We start from the raw sequence: 23,953 nt of genomic DNA, 5'->3' as shown, positions 1-23,953 counted from the left end.
ATGATTTTCTCAAAATAATAATAATAATGTTAATATTAAGACCGCAACCATTATATTTTCCCATTCTAAATAAATTAACTTTATTTAATCAAAAGTATATCAAAATACTTTTCGTAAACTAGTGAAAATTAGGAAAACTTAATAAAAATTATTTTTAAACTATTATTAGAGCTTTAAATGAATTAAATCTTCATAAAAATTCAATTTAATAATAATTTATTTATATTCATCATAAAATTAATTAAATAAATAGATTTAAATAATTTATTAAATTAAATAAATAAAATGGAATACATTTATTCACTTTGCTAATATTCATAGCAAATTATGATTTTTTATATATAAAACAAAAGATGATTACAGTTATTTAAGTCTCATAATCCGTCCGTAAAATCTACGAACATAGATAAATTATGAGATCAATTTATAATTGATTATGTGTCTGTCAAAAATTGACCTTTTGCTTTATTATAATAAAATTGTCATCCTTTAACAAACTGGACACCTTCATAAGATAATACTGAATTTAGGTAAAAATCAATCAAATAAGTTTAAAATTTTAAAAATTTAAAATAATGCTTAAATTGAGCTCAATCAATCTCAAGCCACCCCATGCTGTAATTAAATGGAATCTATTGAACCATTCCAACACGATATATTTTATGGAATAATATTGTATTCAAATACAGAAGGGGAAAAAAAAATCTTTTCCAAATATCCAATTGCACAACATTTCCGAAACAACAAAGGTACATACGAAGAGCATAGTGAATTAGGCGTTCTTATCGCAAGCGATCAAGAAACACCAACGGCCTTACCGCAACGGAGGGCATTCGTAGGCATATCGTATTCGTTCGCGTAGCTCTTCTCCGGAGTCCAAACTCTTATGTAAAATTGTTGGCCGAGGTATTGTCTTCCCCACATTGCCGATCTCAAATTCCACATCCCTTGGTTGTCCAAGGACACCAAAATTGCAGACCACCCCTTTGGATAAACCTATATATACACACAGACATATATAATTAATATTCATAATTAACATTTAATACGATAATTAAATTAATTATTCATAAATAAAAATATTATTTGCCTGCACAGTGTGTCTAGTGATAGCATCAACTAAATTGTATCGTCTTCTCAGTCTCTCTGTCCAGTCTCCAGCTCCAAAACTGCTTCAATTAATAAAATTAATTAAAAAAAGTAAAATCATTTAAAAATAGTTAATAATAAATGTAATTTAATTTAATTAGAAAAGAACTCACCCGACGACCCAGAAGTCGTACCCGTCGAGATGCCACGTCTGCATGCTGTTCTCCGTGTTCTGGAACACGATCTCCACGAAGTCGTGGAGCTGGAACCGCACCACCGGCGTGGCGGTGACCGGCGGCTCAGCTCCGGCCTTCTCCGCAGTGGCGGTGGGGAGGCTGTCCCAGGTGAAGACGCCAGCGATGCGGAAGTTGTCCGCTAGCTTCAGAGGCGTGCTGGGAACGACGAAGGACACGCCGTTGACGGCGTATCGCTGCTTCCCGGCGATCACCGCCGCGGAGTTCTGTAACTTGATTGATCTCGATCTGGTTATGCTCCCGTAGTGATAGGAGCCTTGGGGATTCGGCCTCGCCGCGCTCGCCGTCAAATTCCACCTCCATAAAAAACAGATTTTTATCAGTCTGGATCTCACTTGTAATCGGTCGAGGGAATTGATTCTCACCTAAATGTTCTCGATTGCTTCATGGACCAATGCAACCCGAAGGCCGGGCCGGCGGGGAGCGGGCCGGAAACAGGGGATTTGGAGTCGCTGTAATGGAGGACGCCGGTGGAAGTGAGGACTCTCCTGCCGGTGAACCTTGTGGAAGCAACGATGTAGTAATCTTTAGGAGCTTGATCCAGCGTCACCAAGACAGACAAAGATTGTCCGACGTGGACGTCGAGTGAATCGTAGATATTCTGAAGAGTGTGCGATCCCTCGACTTCCACAAGCTTCATTTTATGGCTTTGGATTCTGAAGTTGATGGAGCTCTGCAAGCCGACGTTGGAGATCCTAAAAAGATAAGTTTTCCCTGCAAATTTAGATTGAATTAGAATCAATTCAATAATTTTTGGTGCTTAATTTGAGTAAGAGAACTTACCTTGATCGCCATTAAAGGTACTGGGTTTTTGTGCTCCGTTGATGAGGAGGCCATCCGGGAATGGCAACGGGCTCCCTGAATCCAGCGTTCTCTGCAACGCCTTATGGCCGGATTTGTACCAGTCGCCGACGAGGACACTGAACTCGCCGGTGGGCTTCGGGTACGGCACTGGAATCTGCGGTCGCTGGTGCACGTTCAAGGCGCCAAATCCTCCGGCGGCCCTCTGCATTCCGGTTGAGGGGAAGTAAGTATAGCTTCCAATTTGATCCTTGGTTTGGAACTTGTAGGTGTAGTTGCGACGGGGAGGGATGGGGCAGTTAGTTCCCAAGACGCCATCTTGCCACGAGTTCTTCCGCTGTTTGATGCCGTTCCACGTCAGGAGGAGCGGCTCGTCGAGGTAGTTGACGACGTTGAGGATGAGGTTGTCATTGGTGATGCAGTCGAGGAGGGGGCCGGGGAACTGGCCATTGATGAGGATGCCCTGCTGCGGGACGCCTAGTGGGGTGATGGGGCCGTAGGTGACCGTCCAGGTGAAGTAGCGGTAGGGGTCGTCGGCGCCTGCGCCGGAAAGGAATACCGACACTAGAGAAAGGATAAGAAGACTCATCGTGATGGGGGAAAGGAGAGGGGGAGGTAGGGGTTTTAAAGCTCGCGCGCTCGCGAAGAAAACAGAGGCGACAGATACGGAGCAGAGGATTGGATTAACGCGTTGGGAAGGAGGTGAAGTCCGTGCATGACGAAACTAGCGGCGTTGGGAATTGTAAGACTGGCAGGAACCATGTGGGAATTGAAGTTCCACCGCTACAATTTATGGCGCCATCATCGCGTGATGAGGAACAGCTCAGAGGAGGAAGAAGAAGCTGGCGGCAAATAGGAAGGTTCCTTCGTGTGGAAATTTCACTTTTGCCCAAGCTTTTTGTATATTTTAAAATCCCTACCCTCTTTTAAACGTGAAAAAAATTCAAATGTAAAATTTTGCCCAAAGCGGGGCCGTGATGGCGCTCGAAGCGGAGGGCTTCCAGGAGCCGCCGTTCCGCCCCCTCGAGATCTCTCGACGACGAAGTACGGCGTGTCCTCAGCGATGCTTAAGGAGGAGCGAGAAGAAGGAGAAGGTGAGTTAATAATCTCGATTTCTCTTTGGATTTCGTCGCTATGCTTGATTTTGACGGTGTGTTGATTGCGGTTGCTTAGGGTTTGCTTCTCTTTCTCTCTGACGTGTGACTACTGAATGCCAATATAAGATTTCGTAAATTGGTGAAAACCAGTGGATTAGTAAGTTTAAGGGGTCATAGAACTATTAAGTCGAGTATCAATTTCCAGGTTTTGTGATCATAGGTGTCCTGCACAGTTGATGTTTGTGCCAGTGTCTTCTCGCACTATCGCTTGTCTAAAAGGATTGCTCAAAAAATAAAAAACAAGTGAGAGTAGGCAACAACTACTAATAGCCGAACTAATCTCGATACAACTATCCTGTTTCTGGACTTATCAGTTGAACTTATTGTGATAGTTAAGCTTGCAAATTAACCTATGATATATGCTTCGATTATAAAAGAGATCATCCTTTTCTATCATGATTTGAACACAAGGATCCATATCCACAATCAAGAGCAAACCTAGGAACCTTAAATTTTGGAGTGTTTAGATGCTCATTCTATGTGTTTCCCATATTTTAAATTCTTAAATAGGAGCTCTTTATTTACATTGTATAATTTTTGTCTTTTTTTTTTTTTTCAAAATCAAGATAGGCACTCAATTAGACAGTATATGGAGATTGAATCTCTCATCATTTTTATACTGAGAGGGTAGCTAATTTGCTAAAAGTTATTGGCAGATTAACTTAAGATTAGAAAAAAAACATTTTTTTGTGAACTCTGTCCTGATCATAATGTGAGTCAAGGTTTTTCGGTTAAAATCTTGAGTCTAATGGATTCCACCCTTTGATGGAATTTAAGTAATTAATGCCTTGTTGAATCAAGTGATCTCCACTTTGTATGATTTGCAGAAATAATCTATGAGAAAATAAAAATGAACATATTCAGGAAAGAAATTGCAAAGCTAAACATGTAGGGGTGTCAAAAAGTTTAGATGTTTACTTAAACAAGAAAGAATCTTAAACCGTTTGATAGATCTATGATTATGTTTATATTATAGGATGATCTGTTTAACCTATTTATAACACTTTTATAAATACGTTAATTGCTTGAAGAGAAATATATATATTTTTTTAGAATTATCCCTGTCCATGGTGCTTAAGATACAATAGTACAGTATATATTTTTTAAAATTCATTAAAATTTGATTATATCTTGTTTACAAACAGGATAATCTTGATGTGTTCTCTAACTTGATAAGTTTGTTATACTGTGTTTCTTTTATGATACGATCAAATATCCATGTCTAATTTGTACTAGGTGTGTCTTTTTTTGTGCCTTTGATGTCAAGATACTGTCATGACCTGAAAATCTTATTTCCATCCGTATCAATATTAATTCCATGTTAAAAAATATGCATGAGATGTTAGAACTTGTAAAATCTAAGCTGCATGGATTCTAAGAACCATATAAGAATTCACATATAGGAAATACAAGAGCATATGAGTATAGATCTAGTTGTTGGTGCAATATCCCCTGGTCAAGGTTGGCCAGGTTGACTAGGCTTGAGTTGGCTCAAACTTGAGTTTTAATGTTTGGATTTCGATGTTTGACAACACATGGAGATTGCAGGTGCAATCGTCCGTTTGGGGAGATTGCTGGTGCAATTCCCCTCTGGTCAAGGTTGACCAGTTAGAAGTGAAGCTAGATGAAAGTCCTGGTGAGTGAAGTCAGGCAGATGGGAAATCCTAGCGAGTGAAACTAGGTGAAAGCCCTGATGAGTGAAGTCAGGCAGATGTAAAATCCTAGTGAATGAAGCTAAGTGAAAGTCTTGGTGAGTGAAGCCAGGCAGATGGAAAGTCCTGGTGAGTGAAGGCAGACAGATGTAAAATCCTAATAAGTGAAGTTAGGTAAAAGTTATGGTGAGTGAAGCCAGGCAAAAGGAAAGTCCTAGTGAGTGAAGCTAGGTGAAAGTCCTGGTGAGTGAAGCCAGGCAGATGGGAAGTCCCGGTGAGTGAAGCCAGTCACGTGAAAATCTAGGTGGGTCAAGGTTGACCGGACACTTGGTATCGATGAGTCCAAGTGGGTCAAGGTTGATCGGACACTTGGCACGAGGAGAAAAGAGTCCAAGTGGGTCAAAGGGATTGACCGGACACTTGGTGAGGAAGTCCTAGCAGATTGAGGGTGACCAGATGCTAGGCATGATGTTCCAACAGGTCATGGTTGACTGGATGTTGGTTCTAGGGACTTTGTACTTGATTTGGCAAGTCATTAATGGGCCAAATCGATCAACCGATCAATTGACTCATGTCCAATCGATCGGTTGATCGATTGGATGAGATGCCGCGACAAAAGGACCTCCCAATCGATTAGTGGATCGATTGGGAAGGTGACGCCGTTGCACAGAAGTCCTCCCAATCGATCATCCGATTGATTGGGAGCCTTCAATCGATCGGGTGATCAATTGGGAGCCTCCAATTGATCGGGTGATCGATTGGGAGGCTGAAAAATCGCGATAAACCCTGAATCGATTGGGCGATCGATTCAGGCGATTTCCAGAGAGCACAAAGGCGGTCTGAATCAATCAACCGATTGATTCAAAGCCTCCCCAATCGATTGAGAGCAATTCAATCGATTAGGATCCGACCGTTGGGTAGCGATAAAGCCGTTGCGAGTGTCTTCTTCGATAGAGCTTCTTTGATTCCTCTTCACGCGAGCACAGCGACTTCTCCACAGAGACTCACGCCAGTTCTTGAAGCATTCTTGGAGCAAGGGTTGTTGTCCTTCCAAGATCAAGAGGCGTTCAACACAAGAAGAAGAAGCTAGGGTTAGGGTTTTACGCTGTAAATCTTGTAAAATCTTACTTGTATTCGCTTCCCTTTCTTTCTTCTTGTATTGAGAGTGTTGTAAGGTTTCTCCGCCTTCGGTAGTTACCGTAAAGAAGTGTTTTCATAGTGGAGAGTGTTTGTGTATGTGGATCCTTGGATTAGTCACCTCTTCTTGAGGTGGATACCAAGTAAATCCTTGTGTTAGCGTTGTATTTTTGTTTCTTGTTCTTTCCGTTGCATATCATCAGCAAGAAGCAAGAAACGACGAGCGTGACGAGCTATCCCCAAGCATATTAATAACCAAAGACAAAGGAACCTGATTGAAGAGACATCCTTGTCTTTTCTGTCTTCCAGAAATAAACCCTGAGGAAGAAGAAGAAGAAGCGGCGCGAAAGCAAAAGGAAGGTCTTCCAAGGGGCTTAGGGTTGACGGAGCCGAAAAAACTCTAGGTCTAATGGGGAATTACGAGTTGTGTCAAGATGATGATGCCCTAAACCCTTGGGACCAACTCTATATATAGTAGACATCTATTATTAGCCCATAGATGATAATAGATGCGGGACTATAGGTTCTATACATACAAGGTCTACATCCAACAACCGAAATCCAATAAGCCTAAGTTAGATCACTTTAATGAGTTTGGTTTGTACTCATATGCACAACTTATAATTAAGTCCACCAATTAGAGATAATAACCAACAATCTCCCACTTGGACTACTTGTGAGTTGTATATAAAATACAAATAAAACTTTAGTTGATATCAAAGTTTATGGATATAGTATATCCCTGTAAACAATCTAGTCCATTAACTTCATTGGTATATAACTAAAGAGGTCATAGCTACTGTATACAATAATCATAATACCAATGTCATTAATGACATAGATCAAGATGTAGATGTGTAGAATGAAAATTACATGAAGCGTGATCAATACATGTCATCCTAAGATGACCTCAAAAGATGTCATATTATATTTGCGAATATCATATGCTAAACTACAATAGCAAATCATGATCCAAACTGTATGATTTTAAAAGGACTCTGTATCATATTTACAAACATCAAATACTAAACAGCAACAGTAAATGATGATATCATAGTCAGAGTGTCAAACAAACATATAAATTCCCATTAATGTTTTGAACTTTAAGTACTTACAATAATCAAAATAAATGTTTGTCTTTATTAATCAACATAGAGCAATAAAATAAATACATTCTCCTATTAGTTGAGTTATTCTTCCATAAGAAGGACTCTTATATTCACAACATGCGCATGAAACACCTTAGACACCAAACCTTTAGTGAGTGGATCTGCCAACATCAAATTTATGCCGATGTGTTCTACCATGATCTGACAACTCTGAACTCTTTTTTTAACAATTAGAAACTTAATGTCGATGTGCTTGGACTTCGACGAACTGTGGTTGTTCTTGACATAAAGTTTTGCGGCTTTGTTTTGCGGCTTTATTATCACGATAGATTCTGCCTGTTAATGGCATCAACGATCTAAATTAAGCTTATTAATCGATGGATACGATATGATAATTGATTGGTTTTACCCAATCGATTTGAAAGCCTATGCAACTACATGATTATATAGAGCACTCATCCTTAAGAAACTAAAGTTTCCTTTAAGTTTTATAATTCAGATAGCATTATTTAATACTAATTAATCCTTTAATGTCATTTATTATCATGCATGAAATAAATGGTTTTTTTAATGCACTGTTTCACACATGAAACAGTAAGTTGCTATTTCAAAATGGCTTAATCGATTAAAAAGGGAACTTAATCGATTAAAAAACCATCTTAATCGATTAAGAAATAAACTCAATCAATTAAAACTGACATAATCGTGAGTTTAACGCTGGGAATCGATTGTCCTAATCGATTGATGAAATCAATCGATTAAGCTGATCGATTCCAATCGATTTATCGTGATTTTAGCTTTAATCAATTGTCCTAATCGATTGATTTCATCAATCGATTAAGCTGATCGATTCCAATCAATTTATTACAATTTTTTTTTGCTATTAATCGATTGACACAATCGGTCAATCGATTGGTAGTATTGAATTGATTAACCTGATTGATTAAAGTTGATCCCGCATTCGATTCATCGTCCGAATCGATTACCAAACCAACGTAATCAATTAGGGCCAACTGATTGATTGAGTCAATCGATTCCAGGCTTGGTAGTCGATTGGCCGACGAAGCCAATCGATTAAGCTATCGCAATTTGACCTAAAATTAGGTTAAACACAACGGTTCTTCCGAAAATAGCGGCGGTTCACCACTGTTATTCGTGTTCTTTGTGAAATACATGAACTACATGGAAGATGAAGCCTTTCCTAGGTTTTCTATATAAAAAATTTTGACGATCAAATACAATTTATACCAGTAAAACCTAATCCAATATAAAACCTAAAAGATCAACAAAAACTCTAATTTTAAGCCATGAAATCGATGAAACATAACCAAGGTTCTGATACCAATTGTTAGAACTTGTAAAATCTAAGCCGCATGGATTCTAAGAACCGTGTAAGAATTCGCATATAGGAAATACAAGAATATATGAGCATGGATTTAGTTTCAACAATTAATCATGGCACAACAACATAAAGAATAACCAAAGACAAAGGAACTTGATTGAAGAGACATCCTTGTCTTTTCTGTCGTCCAGAAATAAACCCTGAGGAAGAAGAAGAAGCGGCACAGAAGCAAAAGGAAGATCTTCCAAGGAGCTTAAAGTTGACGGTGCCGAAAAAACTCTAGGTAATGGGGAACCACAAGTTGTGTCAAGATGATGATGTCCTAAACCCTTGGGGACCAAACCTATATATAGTGGACATTTATTATCAGCCCATAGATAATAATAGATGTGGGACTATAGGTTCTACACATATAAAGTCTACATATAGCAACTGAAATCCAATAAGCCTAAGTTAGATCATTTTAATAAGTTTGGTTTGTACTCATATGCACAACTTACAATTAAGTCCACTAATTAGAGATAATAACCATATGAGAAACATTCCTATGTAGACTGAAGACAACCTTCTATACTCAAACCTTAGAAAACAGATTATCAAACGATTAAGAATACAGACATTGGTAAAATCAGTAAGGAAAATGTATTCAAAACCTTAACAATAGGTGACAATGATACTGTCAATGAGTAAGCCCTAGCAAGCTTTTTAATCAATAAATTTTAGTTGCTTCATCTCAAGCAATAAAATTTTCTTATTAATCCAAATCTATTCTTTGTACTGATTGGATCAGTTCCTCAAGGAGTTTGAGCACATGTACCAGGTTAACAAGATCCATATTCAATAACCTCTTCGTCTCTGTTTATAAGGGTTTCTTGGAGCATATGCACAAACTTATTTATTAACTGACAACAGACCGATCCTTGTCAAGTTGTCAAGGTAAAATCTGTCTTTTGCTGGTGGAGTTGCTATACTTTAATTTGTCGGTAGGATGTTTCTCATTCAAAATTGTAAATGAATTTTAGTGATGGACTTTCTTTTTTCCTTTTTGTTGTGGATTATAAAACTTCCAGCATATGTTGGTCATATAGTCTTCCATTTCCAAATGGTAAGGTCTCTGTTAGGCCACTACTTTTCTACTGCCTGAATGTACTCCAGTTTTTTTTCCTTCTGCTCTAAACATAATTGAATGTGATAGATGTGTAGTATGCAAGCATCTACAATTTAGTCAAACTCAGATCAAGGTAAACAGGTTGAGCAGTTGTTACAAAAAAACTGCTGATTAATCATTATATTCGTTAAATAATAGCCACAGATTGTCTTGCTTGAATTTTGGCTGATTGTCTAATAGGCTGAAAATATCAGTTGATGTTTTTCCTAGTTTCGCAAGGTTTGAAACTCATGCAAAAATGTTATGACCTGTAGAAGTTTCATCACTTTTTGTTTGGTAAAAGATTCCTATGTAGCTTGATCATCATCCTTCTTATGCATCTGTAAGTTTGTATGACCAAAAAATAGCATCAAATATTACTTCCTTTTGACAAATGCCGGAAGTTATTCGTGGCTATTTGAATGGAAGTTCATATGTTGTAGACAAGTGTTATACATCTCTCTATTTTTGTGCAGACATTGAGTTCAGTTCTCGCTGGTATCCATATGCACTTCTGAATGCCACATCTGGCTGCCATTTATATGGAGAGAGATCTGACAGGTATAGCTCATCAAACCTCCAAGATTTTTAAACTCGTTGACAAATCCTCCCAAGATCCAAAAATTAGCTGCTAATGTGGATCTTCTAATCCCACATCCAAAATCTCTCCATAGAATGGTCAGTGATTCAAAGTCACCTGATGCTTGATGTACACTTCCATTGTGATTTAAACAGCATGTTTTAATCGTTTGAATCTTTCCTTGGAGTTTAGCTTTAGATTCTCTCTGACTTTTTCTCATTTTAGTATATTAACATAACATGACCGACCATGAAATGTATCTTTCAGACCTGGCCTCCACACTGTAGGTATAACCAATAGCAGCACAACTAAGATTCTTCTCTTCTCATTCTTAATTCATTAACAAGATCGATCAGATCTCTGTGGAGATGGGTAGACAGAATCTGCACATGTTTCCAGTTGCAATTTGGTTCTTTCTTATCCTTAGCTTGGTAGTGCAATGATTTTAACGAGTAGAAACAGGCAGATTCCATTCGATCGACGTGAAGTGGGTCCTGAATGAAATTTAAGATCTATCTTTGATTGAGTCAATAAATCCTCCATCGTTACTATTTTTTGTATAATCTTTTCTCTAATTAGGATGGTGAATCTCATTAGTTTATTGATTGATCCATGTCGTTTGACAGATCTCTCCTAATAGACTAATTTGATTTCCTTAGTTTTTTTCCAACATGATTAGACTAATCATTTCACTTCAACTTTAATGACTAGCTCGACACAATCAGCTTTGCCTAATCCACCTGCTTTGTCCAGGCCCTCTACTCTACTAGTCTGTTTGATCCAATCAATTTACTTGGCCTGACCAATCCATCATCTAGCCTATTCAACTCGATTGACCTACCCAACACGATTGACTCAACTAGTCTGTTTGATTCAACCAATTAGCTTAACCTGATAAGCATAAATCTAAGTCATCCAATGCTTGAGCCATTTGGCTCGTCTAACCCACAAACACTCATAATATATAGTTATTGAAATATTAAATAAATCTTAAAAAGCATTTATAACTTATAGAAAAAAAAATTCTAAAATAGAGTAAGGAATAGTTAATTTTATGAATTGAAAAATAGAATTTCTACTAAAATTAATATTATAAGTTTATTTTTATTCCTGTGTAATGCATGAGAAATAAATCAAACAGATTATTAATATGACAAGGAATGTGATATCGGTGTCCCACTTGAGGTTGGAAAGCCGTATATTTTGTTTGCATGCATGACCATGCACGGAATGCAAGGGCTGTGGAAGTGGATCCACTGCACTGTATTAATTTGATGGATAAGAGACAGCTCGTTTCTGCGCAGGAACAGGATGGCCTTAAGTGGACATCCCTTTCCTGTTAGCTAGCTGCCACCTCCATAACTCTCTTGGGTTTCCTATTTTGCTCTAAAAAATTATAGTTGGGAGACAGGATTGATGATGGTAGGGTAAAGATTAAAAAGATTGTCAATGTCAATTATCATGCAGGTTGAGGTGGAGGACGGGAAGATTATGCAAACCACAATGGAAAAGAAGTCAAAAAGGGGAACTGCATTGTGGATAAGGTTGAGGCTACGGTTCCTCACACCACTGATGGTGCTTTGCTTTTCTCCAAAGGCCAAACAAAGCTTCACGCAAGTCAAAAGTGAATTATTCAGTAACTCCACTGCTACAGCTCATCTTTTGTTGGGACAGGATTCTAGTGGGAGGCCCAGGTTTGGTCCCTGTTTTCTCACAAATAATGTTTTAAAAACTGGATCACTAAACTAGGACCGAAAGGCCAGCCTTTACCAGTTTGATCCTTCCAAAATGTGCTTCATTTGCAGGTTTATTGCTCTTGTTTTGTTAGCCTCCATGTGTTTTGCAAATACTGTAATGTGCTTGATAGGTTGGAAACAAAACAAAAATGAGATTTCTATGCAAGTATGCAATCTAATTCACATGCACATTTCGCTCAATGATAATCTAATTCCAAAAAAACATATAGATTTTATGAATTTAGTTGTCCGAGTGTTTAGCCAACAGACTAGTTATCGAAGATGGCATGTACATTTACTGTTTTCGATTGCAAGTTTCTGCATGAATTTATTGCCGAGTACTGTTACAGAGATAGCTAGTGAAGAGCCAAGGATAGATAGATAACAGATATACTTGCAGCACTAATGGCTTCAGCCAATGAACCTTTTGAAGTGATTGATCACTGCAGGTAAGATTATAATCTCTGTGAGTGCATTTGGGCAACTTTCCTTTCTGTTCTTCATTTAATGTATTTTTTTGTTGACATCAGAAGGCTAAGGTGCTTGATAAAGCAAGCTGCCATTAATGGCTGTCCTTTGATGGATCCAAGATGAAGCTAGTTAGAAATCTGAAAGCCTCAAAGTTTCACAGGTAGACAAATAGGCTATTATTACTCGACAGCATATTTTGCTTCCTCCTGCTTCAGTTTCATGCTCTCGTATCATTATATGTCTCTCTGCTGCCTAGAAAAATAATTACAGTGGATCAGTCAATATTCTGTGAGGCATACAAGTCTTGGATTCTTTTGCTCAGTGAAGGACAAGTGTGGATTCTAGTGCTGCAATTGATTGCTTGGTCCCTGGAACCCATGTCTATTAAATAATTTGGTAAAAATATAATGGAACACAAAAAAGACAATAGGAGTACAATAGGAGTTGATGAGTTCTAATTTTTGTCTAAATTCTTAGACTTTATTAAGCTGTTGATTCATGTAAATAGTAGCCTGCTGTTCCCACTACTAAAGTCTGAGAGCAAATGTTGATGAACAGTAAGCAGCTGCCCCCAACTAAATTTAAGGGCATTTGCCATAGCAAAAGGCGCAGCAGTCACACAGTTTCTTTAGAGCTATCAGATAGATAAATTATGGGAGCTTATTCAATTTTAACCAAGTGATCTTTCTAAATAGAGGGCACGGAATAATTTAAAGCAGTATTTGCATTTATCAGGAATCAAACTCTCATTAGTGGCAAATCTTGCTCGAATATCAACTTGATTATACCCGTGGGAATAATTTAAGGGTGTTTGCATTTGTATTGGTGTTAGATTTAATGACAAATTTACATGCGAGAAAAGAGAGCGAAGAGGGGCAAGAAAAGAAAGAAAAAAAAAAATATAGAATCACCACATTAACGGCCTCTAGAGCTGGTTCCATTGATATGACAGGAGATAAATATAGATACACAAGTAGAAGATGCATAGCGGGGACTACCACAGGTAATGATATCCTGACGATCGACTCCTGTTCAATTTGTATATATGTATTCTTCATCTGTGCTATATCCTAGTGATGGAAAGAAAAGAAAGAAAAGATGTTATGTGAAGAGAGAGAGAAAAGAAAATAGATGAAAGAAAAAGGTTGATGGGAGGACTAACAAATGAGAATTAGGTGTAAAATAGGAATTAAGTGCGTCTTCAGGAAGAATACAATCTAGGGGTCTCTTTTGGGAATGAGCCCTAATTTACATTTAAAATTTGATTATATTATTTCATTAAAAAAATATGATATCATTAATTGTAAACCTGCAACTTGGAGATAGACTTTTTTCTTACTTGCCTTGAAATTTAATAGTATGAGCAATGATATATATACTATTTGAATGATTTCTTGGTGTCGGCCTCATAAATATAGAGGGATATAAATATATGTACACATTAGACATGATAGGATAAATTCTAGGTCGTCAGTTTCTGAGAATAATCATTACATCAGAGATATCATATATCCATCATCTGCGCTATGCCTTGGGGTTGAGCAATGATAATAAAGATATGTCCAAATATGGATTTGGAATCTCTATTAGCTCAACTAAACCACAACTTAATCATGTCCTTTTCTTCTTGGTTAAGGAATAAAAATATCAAATAATACACCACCCAAATGCAAGTTAGAAAAATATTACCTCCAATTTTTCCTTCTTATTCATGTGTTGCTTGAATAAAAAATGAACTGTTTACCTATTTCATTTTATGTTAGTTTTCTTAACAATTGACTTTGACTTCATTTATCATTTTGAATTAAAGGATCTTAGAACATGAACAAGAGGAGCTTGGCATCATTGCAAGTAAAAAATTTCTTCCCAACTTATGAAATTTACTTTACTGATTTCCAATGTTCTTTTAGACTTCCAACATCTTTAGTGGGTCTGCACATACTAGTTGTCTTGGAAGAATCTCACTTATCTTTTTGGATAAAAAAAGAGTTTACCTTTTTGCCGGGTCCTCACCCTCTTTCAAGTTTTAACAGCCTCAACTCCACTAAAGTCTTGAACCATCTCTTTGTCTCCCACAATTCCAAAGTCAAATTTCTTACAACAAATTAGGGACGAATGTTTTCAAACTAGAGCCTCTCAACCCTAAATACTTTTCAATTCATATTTTCCTAGAGTTCAATCTTGTCCACTTTCCCCTAAACCATCTATATTAATGTGGTTCACCACATGCAAAGTCAATGTAACTTGGAGTTGACCCACAAGTTTATAAAGTTAAGCACAATAGAAAACGTCAACAAGAACGGGCCTTGGCATAGAAACCAATGTTCTTGTTGAGCTTGTTGTTTAAGTTGGACGTGATTTGGTGACCCACTTATCTAGATATGATTTGACTTTGGAATCTAATGAGTATATTTTAAATAAATACATAAAAAAATATGGTTGGAGGAACTCTAAGAGAATAGATTCCGGACTTCAACAAAGCCATTGAGCATTAAGTGAAAAGTCAAAGAAGATCATATAAAAGATTACAAAGTTTGTGTTTCTTCTCCAACATTTTGAGTGGAGGGGTCCCTCAGGGCTATTGTAGGATTTTCTATGGAGGATTCTTCTTTAGTTGATGATTTAGTCAGAATTAAATCTTAGTTATTAATTGATTAATTAATAAAAGAAGCATCATCAATCAAAAGAACCTTTTAGTTGAAGTGGAAAGTTTTGAAAGTCTCTTTATTTTTATGACAAAAAGGTGAAAAAAAATTGATCATTCATTCTATGTATTGTTTGAATTAATTTTCTTAGGTTAAATATTTGGAAACAAAAAGCAAGAATAACATAAAAGATGCATTAAATCTATGAAAATAATTTAAAGTATTATGAAACTAAATAAATAAATTGTATCAAGACCTTGAATTCACCTTCCAAAACTATGATTGTCAAAAATTAAATAATTGAATAAACTATTTGACTGACCAATTCAAATTTAATGGTTTCCTAGATCAGTTGTTGATGTTTTTTGACTAATTCCTAACTCATTGAGACTTCCACTCTACAAGATTTAAAGTACAAAAAAAAAAAAACTTTCTTAATTATTTGAATGTCTATAATTATCATTGAAATGATTTATAATAAGAATAAAAAATGACAATATTGCCATTTGAAAAAAAAAGAAAGAAAAAGGACGAAGAGAATCTTTGATGATGAGGATGAACTTATCCTTACAGCTCCTTCAAAGAATCTCTCTTTTATTCCTCAAAGTTCTAGTTTAAAAATTGAATTAAATAATATTTTTTATTAAATTGAATTATCTTTGCCTTGATAAATTAATCACCTACACTTAAAAAAACAGTAGTTTATTTGTTTGTTTTTTTATTTATAATATTATTTTATCATGAGTTTTATTTGACAATTTTCGTGCAAAACGTTGTATTCGTGTTACTTGTCGTTTTAGATTTTGGATCCGACATATCGGCGATTCGGCGCCGGGCAGTATCGGTTTCGTTTCGCCTCATTGTAACATGTTACAAACGCAAACGGCTCATCGCATCCGGTCCATTTCTTGGCTGACTCGAACCGGTCTGTCTAGTCTCGCCTGCGTATAAAATGGACCGACGTCCCCTTCCTCTCTCCGTCGTCGCCCTCGTCGTCGGAGAGATCGGCTGAGGGGGGGAAGAGTCGTGGAGGTGAATGCAGATGGGGTCGGCTGCGACGGAGGTCGGCCTGGATCTTAAGCTCTTCGCCATGAGGAGTGCCGGCGGCTTCCTCGAGGAGGCTGCGGCTGCTGTCGACGGCGGGGTGGCCAAGTTGGAGGAGTCGGTGAGGAGCTTGCTGGAGGAGCGGAAAAAGATCGAGGTTTTCAAGCGCGAGCTCCCCCTTTGCATGCTCCTCCTCACCGAAGGTGCCTAATCTCTTCTTCCCCCTTTCGAGTTTTGAACCCTAGGCAGTAATTTGGGTTCGAAATTTGGAGTTTTCAGTAGTTTCTAATGCGGATTTTTTTGCTGGGAAGCAGTGATTGAGCTGTTGGGGAAGGAGCTCGAACGCTGCCCGGGAGAGCGACTCAGGCACAGCTTCAAGGAATTCATATCCATTCGGAGCGATTGCGAAGAGGAGGGTGGGAATGGGATGAAGCTTGAAGCAGATTGCAAGGATAAGACACACTGGATGAGCTCCGCCCAGCTCTGGAGCCCTAATTCTACCGCCGACGACAAGGTCGACGATGATGGCAAAAGTATCGCGGATGAGGTACTAAAGAGGAATCTTGAGCGGCGTTTTCTCCGATTTGATGTTTCTTTTAACAGATAAATAATTTGGTTTTGGTAACAGAGAAATGGAAGGTCGGAACTCATGGAGGAGAAGGAGATCGATTGCTCGGAGTCCCAAAGCTACCATTTTGCGGACGGATTCTTGCCGTTTAAGAGCTCAAAGGAGGCGTCGAAGCCCTCAACGACGCCGTGTGATCTCTCTCTTCTATCACTCCCCGCCGTCAAGGGTTCTGCCTTCCCCATCTCGGTCGACGAACACTCCGACAGTGGCTCCGGCGCCAAGCACTCCAACAGAGCCCCACCGGCAACCGGCGGCGCGCACCTTAGCTTGCAATTGCAGCATCCGCCGAGGAAGACGAGGCGGTGCTGGTCGCCGGAGCTGCATCGCCGCTTCGTCCTCGCTCTCCAGCAACTCGGTGGTCCTCAAGGTAAGATTTTTAGATAATTAATGATCAAAAGCTCCATTTTTTCACCCTCTTTCTGCATCAATCAAACAACTTCCACCATCTGATCACAGACTGTTTATGATTCAGTGGCAACTCCAAAGCAGATCAGAGAACTGATGAACGTCGATAATCTCACCAACGACGAAGTAAAAAGCCACCTCCAGGTACCTTCCCACCTCTGCACATTTTCCTCAAAACTTCCATTTTTCTAGCACAATTATTCCTAATCTTCGCAGTTAATTCTTCATTCCTGTTCTTTCTCCAGAAATACAGATTACACATAAGGAAGATGCCTAATGCCTCATCAACTGGCACCGACAAGGTAGTTATATCGTTGAGAGATCTCTGGACTCACCCTGAGAACTGCAGTTCCTTGACAAACCGGAGCACTGTTTGTATTCCCCAATCTGGCTCTCCTCAAAGTCCACTTCAGTTGGCCATCTCCGGCGGAACCGGCGGAGATAGCTGCGAGGAAGATGACCGGAAGTCGGAGAGAAGCTTTAACTGGAGATCCTGAACAAAAATTTACAGCTGAAGCTTAGAAATCTGAGAAGTGCGGTTGGAAGAGAGGATTGCTGTAGATGTTCTAGTATGTTTTGTGGCTCTACAATATACATTTGGAGCAAGATTAATATTATGGAGAAGAACAAGAGCAATTTTGCCCAAATTTTTGTTTTGCATGGAAAGAAAGAAAGAAAGAAAGAAGAAAGTAAAAGAGCATCTCACATATTTGTCATTTTATTAGGAATAAAAATGAAGAGGGGCTTAGCTTAACGGTAAAATGATATTGTGTGATCCGAAGTTCATGGATTCAAGGAAGTCATGAAAACAATCTCTAGAATAATATTATGTACGATAAATCCTTTTTCGAGATCCTTATTAGCAGGAGTTTTGTACATTAGACGAATCATAAAATTAACCTCCGTGTTTAGTTTTTCACGGATACCTCAAGCTTCTTCAACATAGCCATGAGTGCCTTCAAGTTTCCATTGATCATGTTGTCTCCCTTACCAACAAAAGCACATCCAAGAATCTAACAATTTAAAATGCTTGTAATTTGGAGATCAAATTGTGTGAATCATCTTCATTAACCTTCGTGTTTAGTTGTTCACCGATACTTGTAACAATCTTTACCTTACGCTTCTTCAACATAGCCACGAGTGCTTTCAAGTTTCCATTGATCATGATGTCTCCCTTACCAACAAAAGCACATCTAAGAATCCAACAATTTAAAATGCTTGTAATTTGGAGCTCAAATTTTGTGGTCCATCTTCGTTAACCTCCGTGTTTGGTTGTTCACCGATACTTATAACAATTCTTACCCTAAGCTTCCTCAACATAAGCGATGAGTGCCTTGGAGTTTCCATTGATCATGTTATCTCCCTCACCAACAAAAGCTCATCTAAGAATCTTACAATTGCTCGTAAGACAAATTAAGCAAAGGAGTGGCACAAACATACCTTAACTATACAACACTAGAGACCGTCAAACTAACGGTTAGTTGAGAGAAACGAAGGATAGTTATTCCATCGCTAAAAGAACCCATTGTTGTCCCAAGGAAAACTAAATCACCCCATCTAACTTTCCACACTCTTGCTACTCTATAACTCCATTGACATAACCAAATTCCCCCTTCTCCTTCACTCTAATTTCGATGAAAATCTTATAGCCTTCACCATCGAGTTAAGCCTAAGACCAATATGCCATCGACTATGTTCATTGAGTGTTGAGACATGCTATAGGAATTGTAATTGTCCCATTTAATAAATGAAAGTAACATGCATGAACTATCCATGATTATGTCGAGCATATATGAAAGTGATATTATAATTTAATTAAAAAAATAAGAAACATAATCGAATTATGTCGAGCATATATGAAAGTGATATTAAAATTATATTAAGTTAATTAATATTTTATTGGCATTTAATTAATATTGAACCTTTTAACCTTGCTCATGTGATTAACACTATAAATATATAAACCAAATCCACTAAATTAAATTGAGAAAAAAAATCAATTTAAATCCAAACAAATATACATATTAATTGATTAAGCTTTTAATATGAATTTTAATATTTTAATATATTTCAATTCAAATCAATTCCAAACATATTGATCGATATCCACTTCTATCAAAGTCCACATCATATAATGTGGATAAATAAAAAAATATTATTCCTGATTTTTTTGTAATTATTATTTTTTAAATATTTTTTCCCTAAAAATAAGAGGTCGAGCTCATCATCTTATTTTCTCAATTGCTAGCTGTTGGGGATCTGAAAGGCAACCTCCCTCCAATATCTCCTTCACAATGCCGGATTCCTTGGAGATCTAATCATCCATCCAACAAGGTCACAACTAAACCCTAATATTCTTCTTCTTCTTTTAAATTTTGATTTTTTTTTCCCTCAATTGTCAATTATGAGATCTAAGAGGGTGGTGAGTTAGGATCTCGATTTTCAAGGCAAAGATTTTGTTTTGGATCATGTAATTTCTTCCTTAGATCTATCTGAGATCTTCTCAAATCTATCTCTACTAATGAAACCCAAATCGTGGCTATAGATTTCATAGCAATCTCTAGCTACCATAGATAGATTTTGTTTTCCAAAATTAGCAAAAAAAAAAAATTCCTTTTTTTGTCAGTGATGATGTTAGGAAACCCTAACCCTAAGACTAGGTACAGCGCTAGCTTCATGTTTCGAGTTCTTTCTTCTCTTTGGGCAGTCGTCGATCGGATCGGGGCAATGTCGAGCTCGTCGTCGTCGCCGTGCGCGGCGTGCAAGTTGCTGCGGCGGAAGTGCACGCCGGGGTGCATCTTCGCGCCGTACTTCCCGCCGGAGCAGCCGGAGAAGTTCGCGAGCGTGCACCGCGTGTTCGGCGCCAGCAACGTCGGGAAGCTGCTGAAGGAGATCGTCCCCGAGCGGCGGGAGGAGGCGGTGGCCTCGCTGGCGTACGAGGCGGCGGCGCGCCTCCAGGACCCCGTCCACGGCTGCGTCGGCTACATCTGCCTCCTCCAGCGCCACCTCGGCGAGATCCAGCGCAGCCTCGCCGAAGCCAGGAAGGAGCTCGCCGTCATCCTCGGCCCAGCCGCCGCCTTCGCGCCGTCGCCCTTCCTCCCTCACCACCACCTCCACCACCACCACCACTACCACCTCCAGCACCGCCCCCTCCCGCCCGCCGTCGTGCCGTTTGCCGAGATGCCGCCGAACGCCAACGCCGCCGCCGGTGGCTTCGTGCAGCATCATCACCACCCGTTCGACGATCGCACGATGGCCGGAGGCGAAGCCGGGCCGCCGCAGCTGGTTGCTTTCCCCGGTCCCGACCAGATCGAGTTCCCCTATGGAATTGAACAATTGAGAGTCAGGGAGGGTGTTAATTAGTCCAATAATTATATATAATTAATTAATTAATTCCCTGTTGTAACTGGAGAGATTAATTAATTAAGATGGTTAGTTTCCTCTGTAATTAAGTTGATTATTTAATCTCAAAAGTATCTCTCTAATCAAAGCAAAGTTTTGAGAGCCACCTTAATCAAACCAATTGTGTAAGAACAAAGTTTAAGATGTTTGATCTAATTAAACAATTTTTTTTCCTTTTCTTTCATTTAAATTCTCATTATTTTATAAAGGGAACATAATTAAAGAATAATGAAACTTTTTTTATATAAAAAATATAAAAAAGGGAATAATATATCATTGTTTAGTATATTTGTTCTCACAAAAGTATTATTGCCATTCCAACTAATAATATATCATTGATATATGCCCTTCGCCGGGAGATTGTTCGAATAGATCAAAATACCTCGTTGATGCTTGTCCTCCCCGTGTAAAGGACTATTATATTCAGATTTTCCTCAGATCCTCCCATAATTTATTTTGTTCAGAGAGTGTGGGGTCATCCTAGAGAAGTCGCTAAGCTGACGATTTCATCTTTTTACACCAATATCAAAAATATAAGTTACTACCAATAGCTCAATTATATTTTTTACTTAGCCTATTAAAACTCACACCTTCCACGCTCAATTAAAGTCCAGCTCACTTCTCATTGAGTTCAATATTAAAGCTCCCTCAACTCAAATTTTGTGGATCGGTGTCCCTAGCTAGTTTTAGGGTTAATTATAAAATTCAAACCTATTGAAAATGAAAATTAATGACGATTTTTGATTATAAGATTGAGTCAGAAAGTAATAGATGTGAAGGACTTCAGACGGAATGCATGGTTTTTTGTCAGCATAATCTTTTGACTTTGGTTGCGATAAATCGATCTGTGACTGCAAGCTTTTGTCCTTTTGGTTCTCATGACATATATATATATAGCTAGTTCGATAAAAGTCTATGACTTCCATGGTACTCACTCACTACTCATCAGACAAAACAAATCATGATCGATCATCATTCATAGTTGCTGCTGACGATGATATATGCAGTGCAGACACATGCAGCTTTTTACAATCATAGTAATTAATTATATATCATCAGTAATTCTAATACATTTAATTAATTAATTCAACAAGAAAGAAAGTAATGGAGACGATCGATAGATTGATCGATCGACAAGGCAGAAACTAGGAGAATACAGGCATTTTCAAGTAGTAATTAAAGCTCTGATAAATCTATACGTTTAATTTGAAGTCGATCTTTAAAATATTTATAGTTTCTTTAAGTGTTTTACCATTACATTAGTAGTAGGAAGTTTGAAGATGAAGAGAAGAATTTTCAGTTTAAATAGTTATTTGATTTTTTTATTTTTACTTTAAGAAGAGTTCTTAAAATCCCCCTTTTATGGATATTTTTTCTTTAAAATTGTGTGTTTTATATATCGTAGTTGTAGTCTTCTCTCTTTGGTCTATTCAATACAAATTTTATTAAGTGTTAGAAGTCGACCTTTAAAATATTTATCCTGTTTGAAATTTTAACCTGAGTCTCTTAGATTTTTTTTTTTTTTAAAAAAAATAATTTAGGTGCCCGATCACTCTCCTTGAAGAATTAGGGCATCTTTTGCCTCCCCATGCATGGAACCATGAAGATGGAGAAGAAAAGGAGAGTTCTGATTTTGAAAATTTATTTGATTTTTTTTCCTTTTAAAAGAGTTTTTAAATTCCCTTTTTCTTTGAAATTGTGTCTTTTCTCATCTATTCTTATGGCAATCTTTGTTTTAAATTATATAATATATTTTAATATTCAACAACAATTTACTCAAGTGTTAAAAATAAAGATAATAATATGTAAATTCTTGGACCATAAATAGCCATAATAGATATTAAAGTTACTAAAGGTAATTCTAATAGGGAAGTAAGTATAGATCCGGACAATGATGCAATCATTAGACTTTCGAATAAATCATCAAAGGATTTAAAGTTGGGGTCTTAGCTATGACGTATTTCAAGAAAATTTTCTTTTGACGAGAAGCGGGTCTAAGAATGTTAGTCGATGAACTTTCATGAGTGCTTCCGTTGGATAGTAAGAGATCAAGATAGGGGATGAATCTCGACGCTTTTAAAAAAATTTCTTTTCTTTAGTTAAAACTCGAGTACGCAGCGAAAATAAAATAAATAGAAAGACAAGAGACAAATTTATTGTTACTTTAGTTCGGAGCCTTTGACGACTCATATTACAAGACCCACGAGTGTTGATCGTTTTCGTTGGACAATTCACTAAATAATCAAATGATATTACAATAGGTACAATATGCAAGTGAAATAAAGTATATAACGACAACAAATGAATACGAGATGAAGTGTAGGTTGTCGGAAGTCTCCCGGTGTCGTAGTAGTCACAACTTGTACGAGTAGTGAATGAGCATAGCAGAAAATTAGAAGGCAGAAGTTGTTCTTGGCCTGGAGCTTGAGAGCTTCTTTTATAGGTCTCGTTATGTCGACTGAACTGATCCGTCGACTGAACTGATCCATCGACTGATCCTCTGTTCCTTCCTTGTTTGCTATGATTTGATTCGTTCAATCATGAAAATCTCGTTGTTCTGTCGATGGAACATAGTATTTCTATCGACAAAACATAGTCTTTCTGTCGATTGAGCATCTTTTTGTCATTTATACTCTGATTTGAATGTTGACCTGTCGATTGAACATCTTTTTGTCATTTATACTCTGATTTGAATGTTGACTAATTCTGGAAATATTGATCTGTCGACTGAACATTCTTTTCTGTCGACGGAACAAATCTTGTTGTTTTGGTTTTTTAGGGATCCATCGATTGAACATTCTTTTCCATTGATATAACGATCCTACAAAAAATAGATTAGAAGATTTATCATGCAAAATAGAGTTAGAGCATAAATCTGTAAAACAAGATTAGTACAAATATAGTATGCATGATTAAAATAGTTAGGACTATCTTGATCCCAACATAGAAATCTCTATTGGTTTCTTCAGTTGGATCAGAATTTAAGGTTTGTCCCTACCGGTATACGACCTCACCGCACTCCCTCCATAAGCTTACCTCACTTATCTACCAAACATATGGTCTTTTAGACCTGTTTAGACTTTTCTCTACACAGTATCTGATCACCTGATCCCTTAAAATTTTTCTTATAATACTAAATTAGCATAAGAACAATAATAGTAATGCAAAATAGTATTGGTAAAACTATATTAGTTTAACAAAATTTACTGGTCATGACTTCTCACTACCTAGGGTTACCTCCCCTAGGGTTCCATTGTCTGACTTCACTCATCAGGACTTTTACCATATAGTTCCACTCACTAGAGCCTAGCTTCACTCACTAGGACTTTCACTTTGTTTAGAGTTCACGCATCC

The 23,953-nt window shown here is 37.7% G+C and overlaps 3 protein-coding genes and 1 long non-coding RNA gene across 5 annotated transcripts; 3 read left to right on the top strand and 1 right to left on the bottom strand.

Moving 5' to 3' along the window:
• Nucleotides 1–635: 635 nt before the first annotated feature.
• LOC122043401 (L-ascorbate oxidase homolog) lies at nt 636–2,892 on the bottom strand. Its single transcript, XM_042603990.1, has 5 exons — nt 2,127–2,892; nt 1,709–2,057; nt 1,263–1,640; nt 1,091–1,169; nt 636–996 (listed from the first exon to the last, which is right to left on the bottom strand). Exons 1-5 carry the CDS (start codon nt 2,731–2,733, stop codon nt 796–798), a joined length of 1,614 nt encoding a protein of 537 aa, XP_042459924.1. The 5' UTR covers nt 2,734–2,892; the 3' UTR covers nt 636–795.
• Nucleotides 2,893–3,098: 206 nt separating this feature from the next.
• LOC122040304 lies at nt 3,099–13,000 on the top strand. Its single transcript, XR_006128578.1, has 5 exons — nt 3,099–3,238; nt 10,165–10,249; nt 11,736–11,962; nt 12,355–12,453; nt 12,535–13,000. It is a non-coding gene; the product is annotated as an uncharacterized LOC122040304 (long non-coding RNA).
• A 3,075-nt stretch (nt 13,001–16,075) lies between these two features.
• On the top strand, nt 16,076–18,116 carry LOC122043400 (transcription factor HHO6-like). The gene is made up of 5 exons (XM_042603989.1): nt 16,076–16,367; nt 16,479–16,711; nt 16,793–17,159; nt 17,265–17,341; nt 17,443–18,116. The coding sequence occupies exons 1-5, from the start codon at nt 16,157–16,159 to the stop codon at nt 17,692–17,694; spliced, it is 1,140 nt and encodes a 379-aa protein (XP_042459923.1). The 5' UTR covers nt 16,076–16,156; the 3' UTR covers nt 17,695–18,116.
• A 1,333-nt stretch (nt 18,117–19,449) lies between these two features.
• Nucleotides 19,450–20,603, top strand: LOC122040303 (LOB domain-containing protein 25-like). 2 transcript variants are annotated; one of them, XM_042599631.1, is made up of 2 exons: nt 19,450–19,531; nt 19,905–20,603. In XM_042599631.1, the coding sequence occupies exon 2, from the start codon at nt 19,925–19,927 to the stop codon at nt 20,558–20,560; it is 636 nt and encodes a 211-aa protein (XP_042455565.1). In that variant the 5' UTR covers nt 19,450–19,531; nt 19,905–19,924; the 3' UTR covers nt 20,561–20,603. The 2 variants fall into 2 exon arrangements, with proteins under 2 accessions (XP_042455565.1, XP_042455564.1); XM_042599630.1 differs by lacking the exon at nt 19,450–19,531 and having other exon boundaries at nt 19,731–20,603.
• Nucleotides 20,604–23,953: the final 3,350 nt, after the last annotated feature.

This window comes from Zingiber officinale, chromosome 2A (genome assembly GCF_018446385.1).
Source record: "Zingiber officinale cultivar Zhangliang chromosome 2A, Zo_v1.1, whole genome shotgun sequence".
Taxonomy (NCBI): domain Eukaryota; kingdom Viridiplantae; phylum Streptophyta; class Magnoliopsida; order Zingiberales; family Zingiberaceae; genus Zingiber; species Zingiber officinale.
The sequence above is the reverse complement of the archived record's forward strand: the minus strand, read 5'-3'. Positions and strand labels throughout refer to the sequence as shown.

Excerpts from the sequence above, each read along its gene's own strand:
- LOC122043401 (XM_042603990.1), bottom strand. The coding sequence starts at position 2,733 with ATGAGTCTTCTTATCCTTTCTCTAGTGTCGGTATTCCTTTCCGGCGCA. Across the intron at positions 2,058-2,126 it reads TACCTTTAATGGCGATCAAG|GGAAAACTTATCTTTTTAGG; the intron begins GTAAGTTCTCTT and ends CTAAATTTGCAG. Across the intron at positions 1,641-1,708 it reads AAGCAATCGAGAACATTTAG|GTGGAATTTGACGGCGAGCG; the intron begins GTGAGAATCAAT and ends TTTTTTATGGAG.
- LOC122043400 (XM_042603989.1), top strand. The coding sequence starts at position 16,157 with ATGCAGATGGGGTCGGCTGCGACGGAGGTCGGCCTGGATCTTAAGCTC. Across the intron at positions 16,368-16,478 it reads CATGCTCCTCCTCACCGAAG|TGATTGAGCTGTTGGGGAAG; the intron begins GTGCCTAATCTC and ends GCTGGGAAGCAG. Across the intron at positions 16,712-16,792 it reads GCAAAAGTATCGCGGATGAG|AGAAATGGAAGGTCGGAACT; the intron begins GTACTAAAGAGG and ends TTTTGGTAACAG.
- LOC122040303 (XM_042599630.1), top strand. The coding sequence starts at position 19,826 with ATGATGTTAGGAAACCCTAACCCTAAGACTAGGTACAGCGCTAGCTTC.